The 22,764-nt window shown below is 41.2% G+C and overlaps 1 protein-coding gene across 1 annotated transcript in view; it reads right to left on the bottom strand.

Annotated features, from left to right (window-relative positions):
* The window catches only part of tmtc1 (transmembrane O-mannosyltransferase targeting cadherins 1), a 301,187-nt gene that overhangs the window by 21,362 nt on the left and 257,061 nt on the right, over nt 1-22,764 (bottom strand). Inside the window, exons 14-16 of the mRNA XM_049567069.1 lie at nt 16,885-17,020; nt 4,599-4,743; nt 4,213-4,350 (exon numbers count right to left, since the gene is read on the bottom strand). Coding sequence (XP_049423026.1) covers nt 4,213-4,350; nt 4,599-4,743; nt 16,885-17,020 — 419 coding nt within the window. The remainder of the gene's footprint in view (nt 1-4,212; nt 4,351-4,598; nt 4,744-16,884; nt 17,021-22,764) is intronic.

The following is a 22,764-nucleotide window of genomic DNA, read 5'->3' as shown; positions in this document are numbered from 1 at the left end:
GACACTGGTTATTGTGGCTGTGCATCTTCACAATCATTGAACACTATGTACATAACTTAGATCTTTCCTGCATGCAGTGTGTGGTGCTGGAACATAACCATTTAAAGGTGAGGGCTTTTACTTTAAAAACAGCAGTAGCTCAGTCCATACGGACTTGGGTTGGGAACCGGAGGGTCGCCTGTCGAGTCCCCGTCCGGACCAAATTACAAGTTACACCAACTTCCTGTTTTGTGGCGAAAAGTGGTCCCACAAATGTGCTAAAAGGCAACAAATAAAAATCATAAATGATAATAATTCTAGCAATTTCAATAGGGTGCCTTCGGTGCTTGGGCCCTGATAATTCCTTGCAATACAATAGAGTCCTGACACTGCTTGGTCTTCAGGTCCTAATAATAACAGTCAATAGCAATTACAAGAGTCCCTGCACTGTTTGGTGCTGAGGCCCTAATAATGCCTTCAGTTTCAAAAGTACCTTTACCACCTCCTGCGGTCAGTGCTCTGGCCTTAAAATAATTCCTTTCTTCAGTCTCACTAGGACCTCTGCCACTGCCTGCGGTCGGTGCTTGGGCCCTAATAAGAATTCTTTTCGTTTCAATAGGGCCTTCCCCACCACATGCGGGCATTGCCCTAATCTAATAACACTGTCAGTTTCAATAGGGTCCTTCCACCCTTTTTGGTGCTCGGGCCCCATAATAATTATTACTTCAGTTTAAAAGGGCCTTCACCACTGCCTGCGATCAGTGATCGGCCCTTATTCCTTATGTTTCAATTGGACCTTCGCCACCGCCTGCGGTTGGTACTCAAGCCATAATAATTCTGTCAGTTTTGATAGCATCCTTCCACCCTTTTTGGTGCTCAGGCCCTCATTAATAATTATTCCTTCTGTTTAAAAAGGGCTTACGCCACCTCCTGGGGTCAGTGCTTGGCCTTTATTCCTTCAGTTTCAATAGGAACTTCGCCACCGCCTGCGATTGGTCCTTGGGCCCTAATAATTCCTGATGGCTGGGGCTCAGGAGGTAGAGTGGGTCATCTACTAATGGGAAGATCAGCCGTTTGATTCCTGGCTCCTCCACTCTGCATGCCGAAGTACTCTTGGGAAAGATACTGAATAATGAGTAGCAGGTTTTATATGTTGTTATTTAAAAACAAACAAGGAAGCTACTACCAACTGCTGAAGTGCGGCGTAGATGGCTGTAGGAAGCTGTACACCCAGTGCTTGGCTGTAGGCCTCAGCTAACTGTCCAACCAAAGTTACTGTTGTGAAATGCTTTTGCTACTCGGCTTACAGTAAGTTACACTGCCAGCTGGGTGGTCTCAGTAAAATGAACTGAAAGATTGAACTGTGGCGCATCTAACAGAGCTACTGACAAAAGTTTCAACATTTATATGTGTAATGTCCAAACTAAGCAGCTATCTGACGCTAACTCAAGCAATTAGCCAACAACACGACAGCACTCAAACCTGGGGTTGAATTAAGATCTGCATTCATTCATGGTAAATGTGCAATGTGTTTTTTACTGAGAGCTTTGTTTCATGGAGGCCGTTCACAATATCATTTCTAAACAGTATTTATGTAATTAAAGGACATTGTATGTATGTCTGTCTCAATGTGTTTGAATAGGCACTGTATGTGTGGTCTGCTGAATTACAGGGGACAACACTGTTTAGCATTTTACATGTTGACTTCATCTGCTGCAATATCAGTTTAAGTTGCTTAAGTTACATTTTCTTTTGTCATTTGGAGCACTAATGGGAAGATCATCAGTTTGATTCCTGGCTCCTCCACTCTGCATGCTTAAGTATTCTTGGGAAAGATACTGAATAATGAGTAGCAGGTGGCACATTATAATAATAATACTATACGATACAAATTCAGTAGACCACCATTAACAAAGAGACTTCTGTAAAACTGTTGACAGGACACCTTGAGGTGCAAACAAGGCCAATTATGACTCCTTCTTTTAAAAATTTTTGATGCATCGAAGTTGTATATTTGTAAAACTTTCCTTGAGGCAAGAAAAGCTCATGACCACAGGTGACGGTTGGGATGCAGATGCACTGGTAAATCAAGAACTTTCCCTTCCAGCTCAGCTCTCTCTTCACCACCATGGTCCGATGCAACGCTCACATCGCAGCTGATGCCACGCCAAGCTGCCTGTCCATTTCATGCTCTATTTTTTTTCACTGAACAAGACCAAGTGATACTTGCACTCATTGCTTGGGCAGTAACTCTCTCCCAACCCAAAGAAGACAAAGCATTTTCAAGCAGAGAATTATGGCCACTGGCTCTTATCTTGACCACCTCACACTTGGCTGCAAACCACCCCAGTGTCCACACCCCATGGTCTAACATGACCTACAGAACCCCATCATCTACAAATCCAATTGCAATTCTGATGATTCCAATGCAATCCTGATGATTCCGATGATTGTAAACCAATTGTCTGGATCAGTTCCAGTAACTGCTTGATGGTTAGCATGTGGAACGACTTGCCAGCAATGCATGGGTTTAGGATACTGAGATCCAAAATTGGTCTGAACTCTCCCACCTTCTTGAGAACCAGAAAGTACATAGAGTAAAACCCCATCTGTGTGTCATGAGTGGGGGCAACAGACATAACCTGTTTCTGTAACAGGTCCTGGATCTCAGCTGAGGGATGAGACTATAGTCCAGTCTCAGCGTCCTGTCCATCCTTTCCATCTAATTTTGGACAGCTCTTGACAGGCTTCACAGGGAGGTGGATGCTGAACACCACTCTCTGCATGGTCCACACTAGGACACTCGAAGCAGCAGTCATGAAAGTCTCTTTGCACGATAATACAGGAACATGATGGCCACTGACAGGGATAGTATAAAATTAAAAAAATCCTTCTCCTAACTTACAAAGCTCTAAATGGTCAGGCTCCGTCATATCTTAGAGAGAGCTTCTGTTTCTCCTTTGCTAACATTCATGTCCTGTTACTGAATCCCACAAACGCGGCTCTACTGCATGTCACTAACTCGGCTTCTTCTCCGGAGCCTTTGTGCTCCACTGTGTGGCAGGTTACCTCGTATCACAGCTGTGCCTGGATCGTGTGAAATAGCTGTGCTGCTGCCGTGGTCCTGCCTGATGCCGCCGACTGCTGCTGTTATTATTAGTCCTATTTCTACTGTTATTATACACGATTATTATTGTCACATAAATATACTATCATATATTAACATATACTTACAACATATTGTAACACAATAGCCATAATTGTTATCATAATATTACTACTTAAATTAATAATGTTGTAAGCTACTGTCATTACTGTCTGTCATGCATCTCTCTCTGTCTCTCTTTATGTCTCATTTTGTCATATGGAATACTGTATATTTATTATGATGATCTGTTCTGTATGACATCTATTGCACATCTGTCTGGCCTGGAAGAGGGATCCCTCCTCAGTTGCTCTTCCTGACATTTCTGCTATTTTTTTCTCTGTTAAAGGTTTTTTTTGGGGGGGGGGGGGGGGGGGAGTTTTTCCTTATCCACTGTGAGGGTCCAAAGGACAGAGGGATGTTGTATACTGTATAGCCTTCCGAGGCAAATTGTCATTTGTGATATTGGGCTTTATAAATAAAATTGAATAAGACGTTTTCATTTAAATTGTACTACTAGTTACCTATTAGGTAGTGCACAGTTCATGGTTTGTGTTAAATATGAGTTCACTTTCAACGTCACCCTAGGCAAGCTGCAAGACATCTGAACATCTTGTGATGTTAATTATTTTCTCCAGCTGTGTAGCTGTTTTCTGATCTGTTCGTGGAAACTACAGTTTAATAAAATCATAGCTCCAGGGATTCAGCAACAGCCACCATTAGTTTGTTGTCATCGCTACGATAAAAGGTCTGCCTCTCAATTGATTCAACTGGACTAATGGAAAAAATGCAAATAACGTTATGCTCTTTTCTGCTCTGAGTCAAAGTTTTTTTAACTTCATGCACTCAGGGCACTCCTGTTAAAACTCAAGGCACATAAAGCAAAAATAGCGAGGCGCTCAGCAACGCAAAAGCAGCAAACAAACAACTCAATCTCATTGAAAACAATTCTGAAAAGCCTGCCCAAGCTGCTAAAAAGTGCTATGTTAGGCCTATTAACTGCATTTCATTTTATCTCTGAGCAACAGACACAAAGGCAATGAGACATACAGATTAACAGTCTCTCTCTCACACACACAGACACACACTTCTGTGTAATTGCCGCGCTTGCTGTAGATGGCAGACAGGAGGCGGTAACATTCGATACAACTGCCCTCTCTTGATATGATGTCCAGGGTCATCTTCTCTGCTTCTTTGGTACGACCAGCCATGGCTAAAACCTGAGCCTGGGACAAAAACAGAATGGGTGAATGTGTGTGTGTGTGTGTGTGTGTGTGTGTGTGTGAAACAGTTTTGTTTCAGGTTTTGCCAAAATGTTGGAGAACAGACGGATGTTGCATTAGTGAATATCCAGGATGTGGCAGCTTTCCCAACCCACACACTCTCACACACACACACACACACACACACACACACACAGATGTCCTTGCATGTCTTGATTCAGTGACAGGTGAGTGAATGTGTGTCTCTTTACCAGAGCCAGCCAAATGTCCGTGCTGTCTGGCTGAAGGGCGACAGCCTCTTTGTACACCTGCAGGGCCTCCTCGTACCGGCCCGTGTTGTAGTACAGAGCCCCGAGCGGAGTCAGGATGTCCACCTTTCTTGTCACCTGCAGTGCCCTGCAGAAAAAGATCAAACGTCACAGAGGACGACTTTCAACGGTTGTGATTCTCTTTGTGATTCTCTTTAGATAAAGTGTTTCGAGGTGTACAGTGATAAAACATAGAAATGTGTACAGTATAATTAGTGAACACTTGATTGAGGATTATGGTCGGTAATTAAAGAGAACCTACTGTGCTTTTTCTTTTTCCTCCTCTTTAGTGTTTTATACAGCAGTAAGCCAAAAGCCCGAAGTCCATGCTAAAAGGAGCTCTCTCTCCCCACAGAGACACAGCTCCTCAGCAGCCTGAACCTCGTTTGCATGCCTGGCTTTATTTCCGTAACTTGGTTGCATCACAATGTAACACATTATCTATACACACAGTGCCCGCCTGCCAGCCACTGAGCCACGCCCCCAAACAAGTCTACTTTTCTTTACTGTATTGTATAGCATTATAGCTGTAGGCCTCGGCTAACTGGCTAACCACAGTTATTGTTTTGAAATGATTTTGCTACTCAGCTTACAGTAAGTTACACTGCCAGCTGGGTGGTCACAGTAAAATGAACTGAAAGATTGAATTGTGGCGCATCTAACAGAGCTACTGACAAAAGTTTCAACATTTATATGTCTAATGTTTGAACTAAGCAGCTATCTGACGCTAGCTCAAGCAATTAGCCAACAACATGACAGCACTCAGACCTGGGGTTGAATTTAGACCTGCATTTATTCATGGTAGATGTGCAACAGGATTTTTACTTAGAGCTTTGTTTCATGGAAGACGTTCACAATATCGTTTCTAAACAGTATTTATGTAATGAAAGGACATTGTATGTATGTCTGTCTGTCTCTAAATGTGTCTGAATAGGTATGTGTGGTCTGCTGATTTACAGGGGACAACACTGTTTAGCATTTTACATGTTGACTTCATCTGCTGCAATATCAGTTTATGTTACTTCGTTTTCTTTTGTCTTTTGGCGTACATCACAGCAGGGCCCTGGGAATCATGCCCCTCTCCACTATAGACAGATTCCATGATGTAGGAAACCAAATGGACCCTCCACAAACCGTCTGAATGGGTACGCAGTCTGTGGCATCTTAAATGATGGCAGCCATCAGCACACAGCTGTAAAAGGCTACTCTGAGGGAGTATCCCAAGAAGCAAAGATACATAACACAGAAATTATATGTTTTTGTGTTTGAGATACAGTACCTGTAAATAGATTTCACAAATGTCATATTTTGTGTATATGTTACTATGAGCTATTAGCAGAGATTTAAAAAACAAAATGTTGGAAAGTAAAGCTAAAATGTATTATTTTAGTTTTGTTTTACCCTCAGCAAAGACTGTAAAAAAATGGCTCTACATACAGTATAATTTCTAAACAATTTTATTTTCATTTCCAACATAATAACATCAGATAAAAGATATGAAATAGTTATGAGAACACTTAAAATATATACAAGGAAGGTGGATTAAGGGAAGCACCTAATTAAAAAAAAAACAGGAAATCAATCAATACTTAAAGAGGCAACAGATAGCATGTTTTCCTAAATATATCATTATGAAAATAATGTGGGTTGCACAGGGTAGTGGCCACAGTAAAATCAGACTATCAGCGTTTACATAGGTTACTTAGTGGCTTTGCAATTTTTGTAATAAGCTTCTGCCACCGGTGCTGAAATTCTGTGGAAAAAATCTGCTTTACGGCAGGAAACACAACATGTATTGCAAAACTGGTTGGTCAGTCAATCAGGGACTGGAGCTGGTCCTTATGAGGAGTTGGGCATGACATAGTTGAGTCACAAGCACAATGGCAGACAGACAAAGTTTGGAAACAAGTGAAAAACAGCCTAGCGAAAGAAAACGAGCTCCTCTGTCTGAGGAGGCAAAGAAGAGCAAAAAGGAGAGTGATAAAAGAAGAGGAAAAATGAGTAAACCTCAGTGAGGCGTTCAAGAGATGGAGGGAGCTCCGTGACCAAAGAGGACTCAAAACCGATGTCCAGCTAGCTTTCTTTCTAATGGATCAGTCAGTAACACAGCTAAATGTTAGCTAGACGAGAGAGGACCGTACTGTACTGGCTATTAGTTAACTCCTAGCTGGCCAGCATCGCAAATCGCCGCAACCAGGGACTGGGTAGCGAGTGTTGGTCAGCTGACATCCTTGTTGCCATCTACGGCAGCCATCAGACAGTGATACCCCCCCTCCCTACCTTCTGTTCTCTTCTCATCACCCAGCTAAGTTATGCCCAACTAAGTGAACACTGGACTTTTCACTGCAACAGCCTTAGACTGAGGAGCATCAAAATCAGGTAACATTAGTCCACACAGCTCTCCCCAGCTGACCTGAAGAGCAGGGAGATCATGTTGGTCACTGGCCATGAATGTGAGGGCAGCCTTCGCAGTTACTGGGCACCCAGCATCTCTGACTGGGAGAAGTGGAGTAAAATCCTCTCCTCTGCTCCCGTTTGTCTGGTGAACACCTCTCCTCTGTCAGTACACTCTGCCAGCAATTTAATTATATTGATGCCAGTTGTAACATTTGAATGTTTTAGTAGTAAGCCATGTTCTAAGCAAGATAATGTACAGTGAGCCGGTGACAGTTGAAAAATAACTCCGCTGCGCCTCAGGGTTCCATTCCCCTGTCGGTCGAGTTATTTTTCAACAGTCACCGGCTCACTATGCATTATCCCTTACGTGTCTACTGTTGTTTGTACTGATACTGTACATATTGGTATAATTTACTATGATTTGATGTACTGGTACTGTGCATTCTGATATAATTATTTGTATTACTATTTGTTTTTTCTTCAGATAAATCTTATAATTGTTGCTCAGCCTCTTCACCCATTTATTTAGTATAGTGTCCACACACCCTCTCATTCTACATATACAGAGAAGTATACTGGTGGCTTTACAGCCTACATTTTATTGATTATCTCTGATCCCCACGGTCAATTTGGTCATTGCGACAGTGCGAGCAACACCGCTGACACTAGGTGGCGGCAAGCAAACCCCCCCCCCGAATCTGTTGCCTTTTTAAATTCAAAATTTTACAGACTGTAGAAGACCTGATGAGGCTCATCTTTGTGGTGTTTGAGAACCCAGTGCCATTTGCTGAGGAGATCCGGAAATCCCCATCCCAAAGGACCTGGCATCCCAGTGAGAGACCCACATTTAAGAGTACTGTTTGTCATGGCCGTAGCCAGCTATGAGGTCACCGAAGTTCGGACCTTGGAAAAAATTTCAAAGAGAAAAAAAAAGAAGCCCCAAACAGCATGGTAAACATATTAACACACGAACAGCTTTTATTTTGAAACGATATGCAGCAAGTTATCTGATGTATTGGCAGTGTTTCCCAAACACTGACGAGACTATGGCAGCTCGCCATAGTCTAATTTGCCCCGCCATAGTCTCCAAAAATTAGCCAGATATGAAATGCCTCCAGTAAATGAACGTCACTCTGTAGCGCACCAGCTGGAGCGCCCAAGCCGCGCTCTGTTGTGCTCACCTGTGTGTGTGTGTGTGTGTGTGTGTGTGTGTGTGTGTATATGTGTGTGTGTGTGCGCATCGGTGCAAAACTCTGCTGTGCGCGATACAGAGAGCAGAGGAGAATTGTAAATGTGAAACCATGTAGAGACAGAAATGACATGCCGTCATGTAAATAAGATAAATAACATGAGGCTATTTAGTTTGTTTAATAAAAGGACAAGGTATAGACCTGTTCTATAGGCCTGGATATGAAGCATCGTAGCGCCAAATAATATAACAGTAGTTTCTAAAGAGCTAAGATGAAAAAAAAAATAAAATAAATAAATAAATAAATCAGCAGTGGTGGTCATATAGTTGCATATAGGGGAAACACTGGCCCTCCAGAGGCAGATCAGCACGTTAGTCATTTTTCTTTTGATTACTGAAATGTTTAACCACTGGTCCTTCACCATAACATACCACTAGTGTTTTTATCAGTAAAAATAGAACATTTTTCACACATAAAAAGCACAAAGATGTTGAAATCTAGACATATTCTGCCATCATAAATTGGCTCTCAGAATTCACCAGACTGATGCCTTTAAAATACAAATTTTTCTCCCGGGGGAGCATGTCCCCGGACACCCCTAGAGGGTTATTAATTTGTTGTTGTTGTTGCATTACTCTTGCTAGCCTAGAATTTGATAATAATCACATGCAATAATCCAAACCCTAATCAACCTCCTTGATCCCCCGCTACAGAAAACATTTTGGTCATTTGGTATGAATTTTGCTAAAACTGGTTAAAGGGGTCTCTTTAACTCTCACCTTAATATGTCTCAGTGAAAATAGGTTTCTAGAGTCCTTACAATAGAAAATCTCTCTCCCTCCTCTCCCTCTCAAAAGACCATTATTGTTGTACTAAACCCACTAGTACAAAGTAGCCTGCCATAGATAAACTATCACCTCACTGTATAGGATTATGTACAGCCTAATCAGTGTTGGGTAAGGGTTACTTTAAAAGTAATCAAAGTACGTTACGGCGTTACTTTCTAAAAAACAGTAACCCGTTACTTTACTGCGTTACTCCCTGAGTAAAGTAACTCAATTACTTTAAAAGTACTTCCAACATTACTCCCTGAGAAAAGTAACTCAAGCACTTTTAAAGTACTTTTGAGTATTCTACATTTCCTATTGGGCAATGGACCACAGGACACTCAGAGTGTGTTCACACCGGGCGCAAGTAAAATATTCACCTTGCTTTCTGCGCCCGGTGTGAACACACTGTTACAGTGTGTTCACACCGGGCGCGAGGCGAATTTTCCGCGCGATAAGATTACATACAAAGTCAATGTAAAGACGCGAATAGACGCAAATTTGTGCCGGCGCCCAGTGTGAACACACTGACGCGACCCGAATGGAGCAAACACGCGAAATTCGCGTCATTCGCCTCTTTGCGCAAGTTCAAAATATTGAACTTGAGCGAAATATTCGCTTGATGCTGTGTCGGGGCAGCCTATCAGCGTTGAGATTTTCCTGTCGTCACCGACGTCACTGACATGCTGCTGCCGTTGTAGTAAACAACATTCATTCAGGCGACATGTGACTCGCCAGATACAGTGACTATTTATTGATTTTCACACGCCAAAAACTGCCACTGTCTCGCTGTAGTAAACAACATTCATTCAGGCGACATGTGACTTGCCGGATACAGTGAATATTTATTGATTTTCACACGCAAAAAACTCACCGGAGACAGATGGATATTTATTTTGGTGCTAATATTCAATGCAGGCTCCACTTCACCGACGGCGACCGGGATGCTCGCCCTCACTGCAGGTGTCTGGGTTATGGAGAACGCAGGTAGCCTTCACACACTTATCTGCCATATCTGGATGGACCTCAATGGTCAACAACTGCCCCGCGTTGTTCCGAAAATGGAGGACAAGCTAATAATAGCTGTTTGTGGCCACCCTGAGCTTTATGACTTTATGGCGTGGAGGAGAGTGAGTGAGGAGGTTGGTCTGCCTGGTAAGTTTTGAAAATTGATTCCAACTATGGGCTGTACGTTTCTATCAACAAAGTTAGCACTAGCATTAGCCCCAGTTAGCAACCGATGTAGCTTGCTTTCCGGCCGGCATACTTGTCTGATTTACTAGCGGTGTGAACACATTGTTACTCGCATGAATGTCGCGAGTAAAAACAAATATTCCAGCGGTCAAACTCGCGCGAGTACAGCGAGGCGAATATTTTACTCGCGCCCGGTGTGAACACACTGTAAGCCTACATTTTTTTGTCTCCAAAATTAAAGTTATGGACCACTTGCCCTTCACTGAGATCCAATTCTCCCATCACAGCCGTCACTTTGACCAGTAGAAACACAGAATGATCTGGGGGGTATTCCATCAAAGTCGCTAAGAAAATCGGGACTATGGTGTAATCTTGAAGCTTGAATGAACGGCAACTCCAAACCAAACCCCAACCCGTTCCATCAAACGAGATCAGCTGGCTCCACTTGACGCTAATTCCAGCCTCACCTGTTAAGCCTCACACTGAGCGCCTCCCCGCGGAATATAAAAAGACCCAACAAGTCGAGTGCTGAAAGTGTTGCAAAATGGCTCAGAATGCCGCCAAACCACGGGCAGAGAGTTTCACTGCTGCTGAACAAACTCTCCTGATGGAACTATATGATGATTACCGGGAGATAATAACGAAAAAAGGTAACACCGCTCCAATAAACAAAGCCAGAGAGGCAGCATGGAAGACAATTGCCGACAGGCTGAATGCGTAAGTGATTCATCCATTCATTATTTCAGACGATAACCATCTCAATGTTAATTGTTATGTTCAACATAAAAGATAATTGTAATTTCGGCTGTAAAATTAAAGAAATTCACTACACGACAAGTTGTAGGCTACAGATAGTGATTTAATCACATTTATAATCTGAGTTGAAGTGGCCATAATCAAATTGTTTTATATGCAAAACATTTATCACACAATTGCTCATGTATTATCTCATTTACCTCATTCCCCCTATTCAACAGAGGCGCTGTTTAAATGTTTGCAGGGGTTAATTGATTCTCTTGCTGCATAAAAAGGAGCTAATTCCTTCATTTTACCCTTATGTCTGTGCAGTAGGATGAGGAACAAACTAAAACTCACTCAGCATTCACTGTGTCTTTAATTAACCTCTTTTACTGTCCAAACAGAAGCAACCTCGGAGGCCAGAAACGCACCTGGCAACAGGTCAAAATAAAATATAAAAACATCCTTACAAATGGTCAGTGATGCATAATAATTTTAATAATGTGAAATGTATAAATATGAGTGTAAAGCTGTGACTATGTTCCTTGCAGCAACCAAGAAAAAAGCTCAACTGGGAGCCACTGGTGGGGGCCCACCACCTGAGGAGTTGACACAGGCCGAATCCCTAGCCCTCAGCTCCAACAAGGGCCCCAAAATTGATGGGATTCAGGGGGGGAGTGCTTCCTCTCCTATTGATCCAGAGATACGGGCCGCATTTGTTGAAGGTACTGCACTGTCAACCACTGTCCCTCCGCTGCATGGCGACAGCCCCTCAGTTGATTTTGCTGACTGTTAACATGTTTGTTCTATTAGTAACGGAGGGACAAATCACTTTATCGGAACCCCCGGAAGTTGCAGCAGGGCCCTCAGGAGACCCTGTAAGTCCCAATCTGTGACTGAAATGCTGTCTAGCCTCCTCTAACTGATGTTCCTCCATTTCCAGGGTGAAGGACCTAGTCATCACTATCACCAGGACAGAGATGAAGAGGAGACTCTTTCTGTAGAAGACACTGTACTCCAAGATGTAAGTCTGAATGTTAAATATTATTCATGTTGTTTGCATTGTCAAAATTAATAAATCAAATCCTGCTGCAGCAGACTACCCCATCCTCAACCGGAAGGAGTGAAGTGAGTTACCATTCTTTTCTTTTTCCCGTTTTCAAAATCACCAGTAGCTGCATTTTGGCTGCACTCTGACACATTTTCTGATCATAGGATGTGAAGGTGCTCTACAAAAGGTACCTGAAGCTGCAGATCCAGCATAAACAACTGCAGATAAAAAAATTAAAACTTGAAATCAACAAGATGGAAAAGGATGTAAGTATGAATCCAGGCAGAGAGAATAAGGTCATTGTTTTTACAGTATTTAATTCTGTAGCATTCTGTCTCCCCAGCTTGGTGACTCAGGACAATAAATATTCAAAAGCCATTTGGTCTTGTTATTCCGTCTTGTTTCAGTGAGGGTCTAAGGGTAGAGGATGTCATGTTGCTATGTGAAGCCCTTTGTGACGCACTGTTTGTGAAAATGGGCCATACAATGTGGGGTGGGGGAATAAAGTGGCTAGGCTCAATGAATGGACATGCCATGTTCTCTTAGTCTTTGTCTCTGCTGAATGTGTGTCCCTCTGCCTGTCTTGACTGCTCTGCTTAATAGTCTCCACCTGGTGCAGTCATTTGGAGGACATTTTAGGTGACTGATGTAGGCTTCCTCTATGTGTTTTAATCATACCTTTAAATTTATTCATTGTAATTTATTTTATTTTATTTAATTCATCTTTATCTATAAGGATGAAATCAAGATAAACGAAAACAGATTGATTTTTATTTGTTACAAAATCATAATACTTACCAAATGCACTTTTTGCTTAGTTTCCAAAGTGGATGGAAAGCACGTTTTGGTTTCACAAATTATTTTATCAGTGCATTGTGTATGTAAATGCAAAACAGACATGTCTTTTGGACATTAGTGGAGTTCATCTTCACCTTAATCCTGCTCCAGACCAGGTTTGGCCGGCAGCATAAGTCACCATGGTTACAAGGCTGGCATTCGTGTTAACCACTTTCATGGAACAGAATTGAGGCTCAGATTGATAGAACAGAAAGTCAGAGCTTAGCTCCAAGTGTCCGACTTAGCCAGAACCATGTTTCCATGGTTACCAAGTTGGAGCTAATCTTAGCCACATTGGTGGAACTGAACTCTCACTAAAATAAGCGGGACTTGGCCATTTAAGCCAGACTTTGAGCTAAGCGAGCTTGATGGAATACCCCCCTGTTGTCATAGACAACTGTATGACAACAACACCCAAGCATTTTTAATATTTCCTCTAGGGATGTTACCACACAGAGTAAAAGGGGGAATGTTACTGTCATTAGTATCAAGCTAGCAAACAATGGTACATCCTCATGGTCGGACATAAAGTAATAACATTAACAAATAGCAGCGGGGCTTTTACTCACCACAACTGCAGAGGCTCCCAGCTTCATTTGAAACAAACTACATTATAGTAGGTCTGTTATTTATTGATCCCTCTGTGTGTTTATATATTTACTTTTTATCTGCTCCCATTGCCTTTGTAAAGTTAACATATCGCACTGTAATTTCAAACTCAACACTTGTTTCAAATTAAAAGCCCCTTATAACCTCGGCTGAAATAATCCCTCCATTTTCTAAATAGACTTTTATTCTAAAACATTTGTCAGAACTTCCTGTGGAAGATACAGTAGCTTGATAGTTTACATATTGCGCTTCAAATGTAGCTCCTGCCATCTGCTGACGCTTTTAGGTGACTACAACAACATGTCGGCTGGCACATATTTTTATACAGTCTATGGAACAGACACAGTTCTGGCAGTGACTCAAATAATAGCCAAAGTAATGAAAACAGGACAAGAATAACCCGATGACATCACACACACACCTGTCACATCACGCCCATGTCTGTCAGCGAGTCCTACTCCACCTATTTAGACAATGGCAGCATTTCTCCGACCACGTAGCAAGCCACAAGCTCCGTGGCTTCTTTCAGACCGATAGGTTTAACGTTATCTCTGTTATTAGAACCAAACGACAGCAGTTGCTGTTTCGGAGCTGAAGGACCAGCGTTCTAAAAGTAACGGAAGTAACTGATGTCTTGTTTGAAAATGTACTGTTGTGCTCGGACCTTTTGATGAGATGTAATCCTTTGTGCGTGGGTGGAAAGTACTTCACACAACAAGGAATCTTCGTTTGTAGACTTTACTGGACTTCAGCCGGTAAGTACAGAACATACATCTCAATGGCACGCTTTTTAGGTTGGGTTATGGCCTCTAGCTCGGGCACAGAACAGCAAGCTAGGCTGTCCACGCAGTGAGCCGTGAGCACCGTTCAACATCCAACAACAAACTGAAAACATGGTAATCTTGTTACGTTCTCATGCATGCTCACGTGACTGTCACTAACCAATCAACATGCTATATTTAGCAACACATAACACATCTTATTCAATTCAATTCAATTCTATTTATAAAGCCCAATATTACAAATCACAATTTGCCTCACAGGGCTTTACAGCATACGACATCCCTCTGTCCTTATGACCCTCACAGCGGATAAGGAAAAACTCCCCAAAAAAACCCCTTTAACGGGGGAAATCTTATGACAGGATAACGGAGGGTCAAACTTAACGTTTGTGATCTGCCTTACAGTACTTAAGTATTTGATTACTCAAACAGCAAACAAACGCGTTAGGTTACTCGTTACTGCAAAAAGTAATCAAAGTACTCTACCCAACTCTGAGCCTAATATAAAGTAGCTACTAGCTAGAGTGATCCAAACAGATATTAAAATGCATATATTTTTTAGTCAAATTCTTTTCAAATTCTGGACCTCACTAATTGCTAAACCCTGGCTACAGCCCTGTTGTTTGTGGTGTAAACACTAAATGGACCTAGGGTCTAGGTACCGTGTCTCAAAGGGTTATTTTTGGTTCCAAAGACACCTTACCTAAAGTGTTTGGTGGAAACAAGGCTTGAGGTTTCATCTCCTTGCTGGATTATAGCAAACTAGGTTTCATAACATATAAGAGTCTACTGACGTGACTGATTGTTTTCCAGTTGTTTTCTGATTTATCACTTAATACAATAACTGATGATGCAAGCCATGTACTCATCTGTAGCTGTGACTGGGAGGAGCCTCTTGTAGCTTTTGTGTTTTTTCTTTTGTGTACTTATGCATTTTTTTTGCATCAAGTTTCATACTGAACCATTTTGGTTTAACTTTTTGAATGGTTCTTACAACAGAGGACAGAGTTAATGACATCCTTTAGCTCCTTCCAGGCCTTTGATTTACCTGTCCCTGTCACACCAAATATTATAAGTTAAGTTCTTCTTCCTCTTTCTTTGTTTGCTCCATGTTCGTAGGTTGACAGGATGCACCTATCCATAGTAATTATCACCTCCATGTATGGTTGTCACTTGCTATTCATAGGCAGGATGTATGGTAATTGCTGACTAGAGGGACAGTGCTGTCAGTTTACAACAGATTGGCATTCAAGAACATTCACACATGCCTACGATCAAATCAGTCTTCCACAGGGTTTATGAATGCAGTGAAGATTTATAGAATTACGTTTTTTTATGTGCACATCTCCTCAAAGATTTACAAACTTTTCATGAATGAGACCAACTGATTACAAAATGTTGATTTACTGCTCACCACAAAGAAAACTACCAAGTTTTGCCAGGAGCAGATAATGAGGAAGTATATTTGACACACAGAGTCTAGTCTATGCCATTGTCTCAAAATAAATCAAATGTGGATTAATTGATGCAAAAATATTACAACTACAGTCTTAACCTAATTGAAAATTCAAATTCTCTTAAAACTTCACCTGAAAGGAACACATACATGTTTGGAAAATGCATTTTTTTGCTTTCTACCAAGAGTTTGATGGAAGGTTGTAGGCCGATGGAAACTGAAAATCAATATTAAAAACTGAATATTGATGCTAAATTTTTTTCCAGTTATAAAGGCCAAAACACAACAGCAGCAAACACTGCGCATCAACAAATACGCCCCTGATATTTTCCAAGTACAACCCCACACCCGCGTTGGCTAGACACGCAACAGCACTCATGGATGCATTGCCTCGTGGCACTTCACGTCACTGTTCTATGTCCCCAGGGCTCGAAATTGCGACTGTTTTGGATTCATTTCATCTGTGCGAATCTTCATCAAATCATCAAATTTCATCTGTGCACGCCCCCCGTGCTACCATGTAAAAAAGTTAATTTCAAGCCCTGTCCCCATCATCGTTGATGCAAAGAAAACTCTGTTGCTGTGTCGTGTGTGACAAAGAATGGATAAGGAGAGACTCATTGAGGGCGAGAAATATCCCAAGCTAAATGACCCATAATCATTATAAAGGCAATGGCAAAAAACATATTGCCTGCTGAGTCATAGTTTTGGAGATCAGCTATTCAGGAGATAAATCATGTTTAATTAGGAGCTCTCTACACATTGTTTTGAGCTAATACATAGGTGTAGAAAGTTCAGATCTTTCAGTAAAAGTATTAACAACTTTGTGTGGTAGTCTGTTGATGAGCTACAGCATTACATTTCTGGTGTTTGCTAGCACTCTGACACGTGTCACGTGACGCACTGCACTGCAGCGGCACTAGTGTTTTCAGCTTAAGATTCTGTTTATTGATTTTTCCTCCAGTTCCTCTGTGGTTGGGGTGTGATTCACTGATGTAATGGATTACTTTTCCTTCTTTGACTTTGAATGTTGTGAATGAGCTAACAACCCATTTTAAAGATCATTGTCAGCTTTGCAGCAGTAGGCCTGCAGCTAATACATATTTTATTAGAGACATGACACTGCTAAAATATCATACTGTACTCACCTCTTGTACCAAGACTCAGCTTCTTTGTTCTCATTGGATGATCGGAGCAGGCGGCCCAGGTTCACCATGGCAACATAGTGTGCTGGTTTGAGTCTAACAGCTTGCTGGTAGTGAGCAGCTGCTAGCTCCCCCTCACCTGGTTGAACATCAGGGCAAAGGGGAAGGAAAGGAAGTGGGAGAAAAATTCAGGAGAGGATTAAAAGGATGAACAAGAGTGGAAAAGAAAAGTACAGATTGTAAAGATGTAAGAAAAATCTATTCAATGTATGTGATCAGACTTTTAAAAATCAAACACCTGCAAATGCTCACTTAGATTCTATAGTGTTGTCAAACACTGAAAGTATGCAGTATTTATGACAATAACAGTACTATTAACCATAGCATAGCTGTTCATACTTGTGTGGCATCTAGTGAAAATGTCCAATCAGAATAAGTAAAAGTTGTATGGGACACATCCTCCTGCAATATTTAGCACATGTTGTTTTTCGGCCACTGTTACAAATAATAATAATCTTACATTCTGAGAAATAAGTCCATAAAGAATGTGAACTTGTCGGTGAAGATTCTCAGTCATCCAGGTCATGGTAATCGTAAGTGCTAATAGCATAGGCAACTGGACATGCTTGCATTTGTTGAAGACCTTTCGCCTCTCATCCAACAAGCTTCTTCAGTTCTAAATGACTGGTACAAAGTTGCAGGCAATAAACCCTGTGTGGGTGGGATCCCGTGCAGAGTCGTAGGGGGTCACGTGAGCTCTTAGTTTCAGAGTCGTTAAGGTCACAATGTGAGTCGTTGACCCGCTTGGCCACCATGTGAGTCGTTAGGCTCAGGTGGTACCAGGGGTGAATGAGTGTGAATTCATCTGGGAAGGGATCCCAAGACTGCATTGTAGGTGGAAGATAAGTAGTGTCGTAAGCCACCTCCTCTGTTTAACGATGGTCGTTCGAGCTTGATGTAGATGGCTTCTTTTAGTCCTCTTTCAAACCATCTTTCCTCCCTGGCCAAGATATGCACATTGCTGTCCTCAAAGGAGTGTTCCTTCTCCTTGTTACGGTCTCCGGACCTTAGTACAATTATTTTCTGTGTTTAATGTGCTGTGCACGTCATTATGGGAATTATTCGGCCAGCACTTGTCAATCATTTATGTGTGTGTCTAATTGTCTGCTCTTCTGGAGGGAATCCCCGGCGGACCACGCCTCCAGCCCACTCTCCTCTGCTGCTATTCAGTGTTCCCCCGCTTGCTGGTCGGCCGGCCCCCTCGCTGTCGTCATCGGTTCCGGCCAATCACCGATTCACCGGCCCCTCGTTTGAACCTTTAAAAGCTGCACGGAGTCAAGAGCAATGGCAGCTGTGATTTAACCTGAGCAGTCCGCCTCGCTCCGTTTGTGTTTTCAGCTGCTGTAATCTGTTCGTTGTTGTTGTATCTGGGAATCTGTGGGCTTTAGGATTTAGCTTTGTAGCCTAGCCACATATCCTTTTCATACACGCGTAGATTGTTTGCCGTATGGTACACTAGCTTTATGGGTGTCGGTTTGAGTGTTGTTTTGTTTGATAGGTAAGTGATAGAGCCAGATAGCCTATGTTTTAGTTTTGTTATTCTGGGTGGCCTTCCACCACAGTTAGTTAGTTGGGGTGTTTATTTTGTTGGTGACAGGTCAGAGTTTTGTTTTAATTGTTTTATGGTTTGCCGTCACCCGCCGCCCTTCCCTGAGTTTGTTATGCCGTAAATGTAATTCACCGCTGAGGCTCCTTTCTTGAAGCCCAATTTTCGGGTTGTGTTGCAGAGCCTGCGAGCGTGCTTTCTTTTTTTGTGCCGCTTTTTACAAAAGCGTAGCTTGTATTGTTTATTTATTTTTTGTTATTTTTTGCCTTATTCACTTTACTTTCATTGTTTGGTTTTATGTTGCTTCCCTTACCCCTAGACACATACTAGGTTGTAACACTCCTGTAGATTTAAGTTTCCTGTTCAATGTGCACTGCACAGTCTAAGAAGGATAGACTGTCTCCTCTGACATCTCCCCAGACGACTTCACACCCATTCACCCCTGGTCCCACTTGACCCTAATGACTCACATGGTGGCCAGGTGGGTCAACGACTTACATTATGACCTTAACAACTCTGAAACTAAGAGCTCATGTGACCCCTACGACTCTGCAAGGGTTCCCACCCACACAGGGTTTATAGCCTGCAACTTCATACCAGTCATTTAGAACTGAAGAAGCTTCTTGGATGACAGGTGAAACGCCTTCAAGACAGACAAGCAAGTCCAGCTGCCTACGCTGTTAGCATTTACGTCAAGAAAGAATGTTTTTTTGGAGTCATATGTGTGTTTGCATTTTCTGACAGGCTATTATAGCCTCCAGTTATTTTGATTTGTAAAAAGTTTGAACTGCATTGTGGTGTCTTTCCTCTGACCTGTAGCTCAGAATCACTATTTTTGCTCCCCCTCAACTATAGACAAAACTGGCCTATTTAGGACAGTTTCCAGACTCCAGCATGCTTCCCACTTAAAAAAAACAAGTTTTTCAAGTTTAGTCCTGCACCTCTAGCCTTCTCTCTGCATCCTTTCCCCGTTGCTGTCCACTCGTCCTCAGCCCCATCACCTCAAACTTCCTCATCAATTCTCTGTCTGACCATGCTTGTCATAGATGATTCCCATATAAGAAAAGTCCAAAGAAAACACACCAAGTGTTTTTGATTTCCTGGCGTGACAGTGGCTGAAATTATGGAGAAATGCATCAGCCTCCTTGTCAAATATCCTAGTGCAAACAACGTTATAATTCATGTTGGTTGCAATTACACCAAGCAACGGTCTGAAATCTTAAAACAAGATTTTATGAAGCTTCTAGACTCTCTTGAAGATGCGTCAGGAGGATTTTTATCTTCGCCCCCATTCCTCCTGTTAACCAAACCATCAGTCACTTCAGTAAAACTCTTTCATTCTACAACTGGTCTCAGTTTATCTGTGCAATGCATTTTTTTTTATTATCAACAACTTCTTTTCTTTGGGAATCATTCTTCCATCTTTAGATATTATGGCATCCATCCCAGCCCCCTGAGACGTATTTTAACTGACATGTTTTACATGGTTTTAAACACTCTGGGTGCTGACTGACAACTTCTGAATGATAAAGCCCCAAGTGGCCACTTCCGGTTTCTAGCTGAATGACAACTTGCTGCGCTGCCACTGCCTTGACCTCCACTGTTACGCTAACCAGCTCCGGCCTATTTCCTGGCGCTCCCCATCTCTTACATTTTCTCACAAACAACTCCCTCAGTACAACAAATAGACTGCTCAAAAAGTCCAAAGCACGATAAAGGACTAAAAACTTCAACCATCCATATTCTAATTCGCTATAGAATAACATAAGGTTATTCAAATAAAGCAATTAATTTTATATCACATACAAACCCATATTTATATCACCTACTACATGTACTGTACATGTACTGCAACCGCACTGCCTGCACTGTCTATATTTACAATCCCCTGGACAGAAGACAGGGTGGGATAGTAATTGTATTTAAAGGTTCAGACGAATGCAAGAAAATGTCACAAGGTAATTTTGTCATAGGAATACCTCTGTGCTATCCTTAATGCTCACCTTGCATTCTTCTTGTAATTATTTATAGCCCTCCAAAACACTATATGCACATTTTCTCTAGGAGTTGAGCAAACTCTTATTTGTAATCTGCACTCTTTGATTTCTTAGTAATAATTGGTTACTTCAACATTCACCTCAACCTCATGATCTCAACACACTATTTGATATTTTTGGTCAATGTCAGCATGTAAAGGACCCCACCCACTCTCAAGGACAAAAAAAAAAATAAAAATAATGCACACACACTAATTGCTACAGTAGAGTGACTGACAAACCCTGTGCCTCACATACTTCCTAATTTCTCTCAGCTGATGTGCATGATTAATTCACATCCTTTTTCAAAAATAAAAATGATGGTGTCAGACTTGGGAGTAGCTCAAGCCTGAGCTAAAATCTCAATTTACCAACAATAACCACAAAAAAAAAACAGTCCTGATGTCAGAGTTCAGCCCCATTAACAGATACTTTATTAGAAATAGTGCAACACCTTAATTCTTGCTGTCTTGACAGTTTGCCCACTAACTTTTTAAAATGTTTCTACGGTTACTGAAACTCAGTACAGTGATACATTAACATGCACTGTGAATATCTTACTTCTTTCTACACCTTTCCTTTATCCTTGAAAACTGCAGTTGTTAAGCCCTTGTCACCTCTACCCTCAGTAACTTTCGACTCATCTCAAATGTACTCTTATAGAGAAGGCAGTTTTTAATCAGCTGTCAAATTAACTCTAAATTACTGTTTTGAAAAATTTAAATCTGGTGTTTGCACCTATCGCAGCTTAGAGACAGCTCTAATAAAGGTTATAAATATAATATAATAATATATAATTATCATGCGTTGCCCACTTCTGTTCAACTTGTACATCCTACCACTTGGCCACATCCTTCAGAACAACAACCTTGCTTATCATTGTTAAGCTGATGACACTCAAATTTATTTAGCTCTTTCACCAAATGATTACAGTTCCAATGAGTGATTATGCAAATAAATAACTGGATGTGTCAAAATGTCTTGCAATTAAACAGCTAAAACAGAAGTAATTTTATTTGGCAACAAAGAGGCTGAAATTGCTGCTCACCTTATGGATAAAGTATTAAACACAAAAGAGCAGGCTAAAAACCTTGGTGTTCTAATTCATTTTAAGTTTTAACAGTCATGTAAGAGCATTGACAAAATCAGCATTTAATCTCATTAAAAACACAGCCAAAGTCAGGAACCTCGTGACAAAGTAAGACTTGAAAAATAGATTCTTGCTTTTATATCAAGCAAAATTGATTCTGGCAGGACTTGCAAAAAAGACCACCAGTTGCCTGCAACTTAATTAAAATTCAGCTGAAAGAGTTCTGACCAAAATCAAAAGGACAGCCCACATCACCAAAGTTTTTAAATCTCCACTCTGATTTCCAGTAAGCCACAGATTTTCTTTAAATTCTGTTACTTATTATTATTTTTTAAAAATCTCTCTATTGAGCTGGTCCTAAATACACAACTGACATTCTTGAGCAACATAACCCTGCAAGACCTCATAGATCACTGCTAGTGGTGCCAAGGGCAAAATCTAGATAAGAAGAAGTGGCTTTTAGTCATTATGCTGCACATCAATTGAAACAATTGCCTGATGGTCTTGGTTATGCCCCAACCATTGCAGTTTTAAATCTACACTAAAAATGTTATTATTCTTGAGAGCATATAGCTAAATGTGTTTAAAACCCAAGGTATAATTATTATTATTACTGTTAATATTAACTATCTTGCCTTGCCTTTTTTTCTTGAAACACTGACTTTAATCTTATGGCATTACCCCTTTATTCTCTAATATTACAACTTTTTCCTCAGAGAACACAGGGATATGGAAATTGTTTTGAATGTGCAGAAACTTTTGACCATGAGCAGAAATCTTGCTAAGCATTAAACGCATAAAAGCTATTAAAGTCTAAGGGTTATAAATGAATTAAAATGAATTCATGTGTCAATGATGTGAATATGTGGCACATGTACATTTAAAGAGGTTAATTTCCCAAACAAAAGACATAAAAGATGATGCACACATGCCTACATGTTTATATTTGGATTTTTGCTGCCTGAATTTTGTGTTTTCCCCTCACAAAATTGAAGACAATGAAATGATGACATTTATACTGTGCATACATATTCACAAGAATGCAGGAAATTAAGTTTTTGAAACTTGAAATTTCCTTGGGGAGGGCCCCAGACTCACTGCTTCAAATGTAGCCCCCCACTATTGGCTATCTTTAGCTGTAAATTAATATG

This window comes from Epinephelus fuscoguttatus, linkage group LG22 (assembly GCF_011397635.1).
Source record: "Epinephelus fuscoguttatus linkage group LG22, E.fuscoguttatus.final_Chr_v1".
Taxonomy (NCBI): Eukaryota; Metazoa; Chordata; class Actinopteri; order Perciformes; family Serranidae; genus Epinephelus; species Epinephelus fuscoguttatus.
Note: the sequence above shows the minus strand (reverse complement) of the source record. Positions and strands in the feature narration are given on the sequence as shown.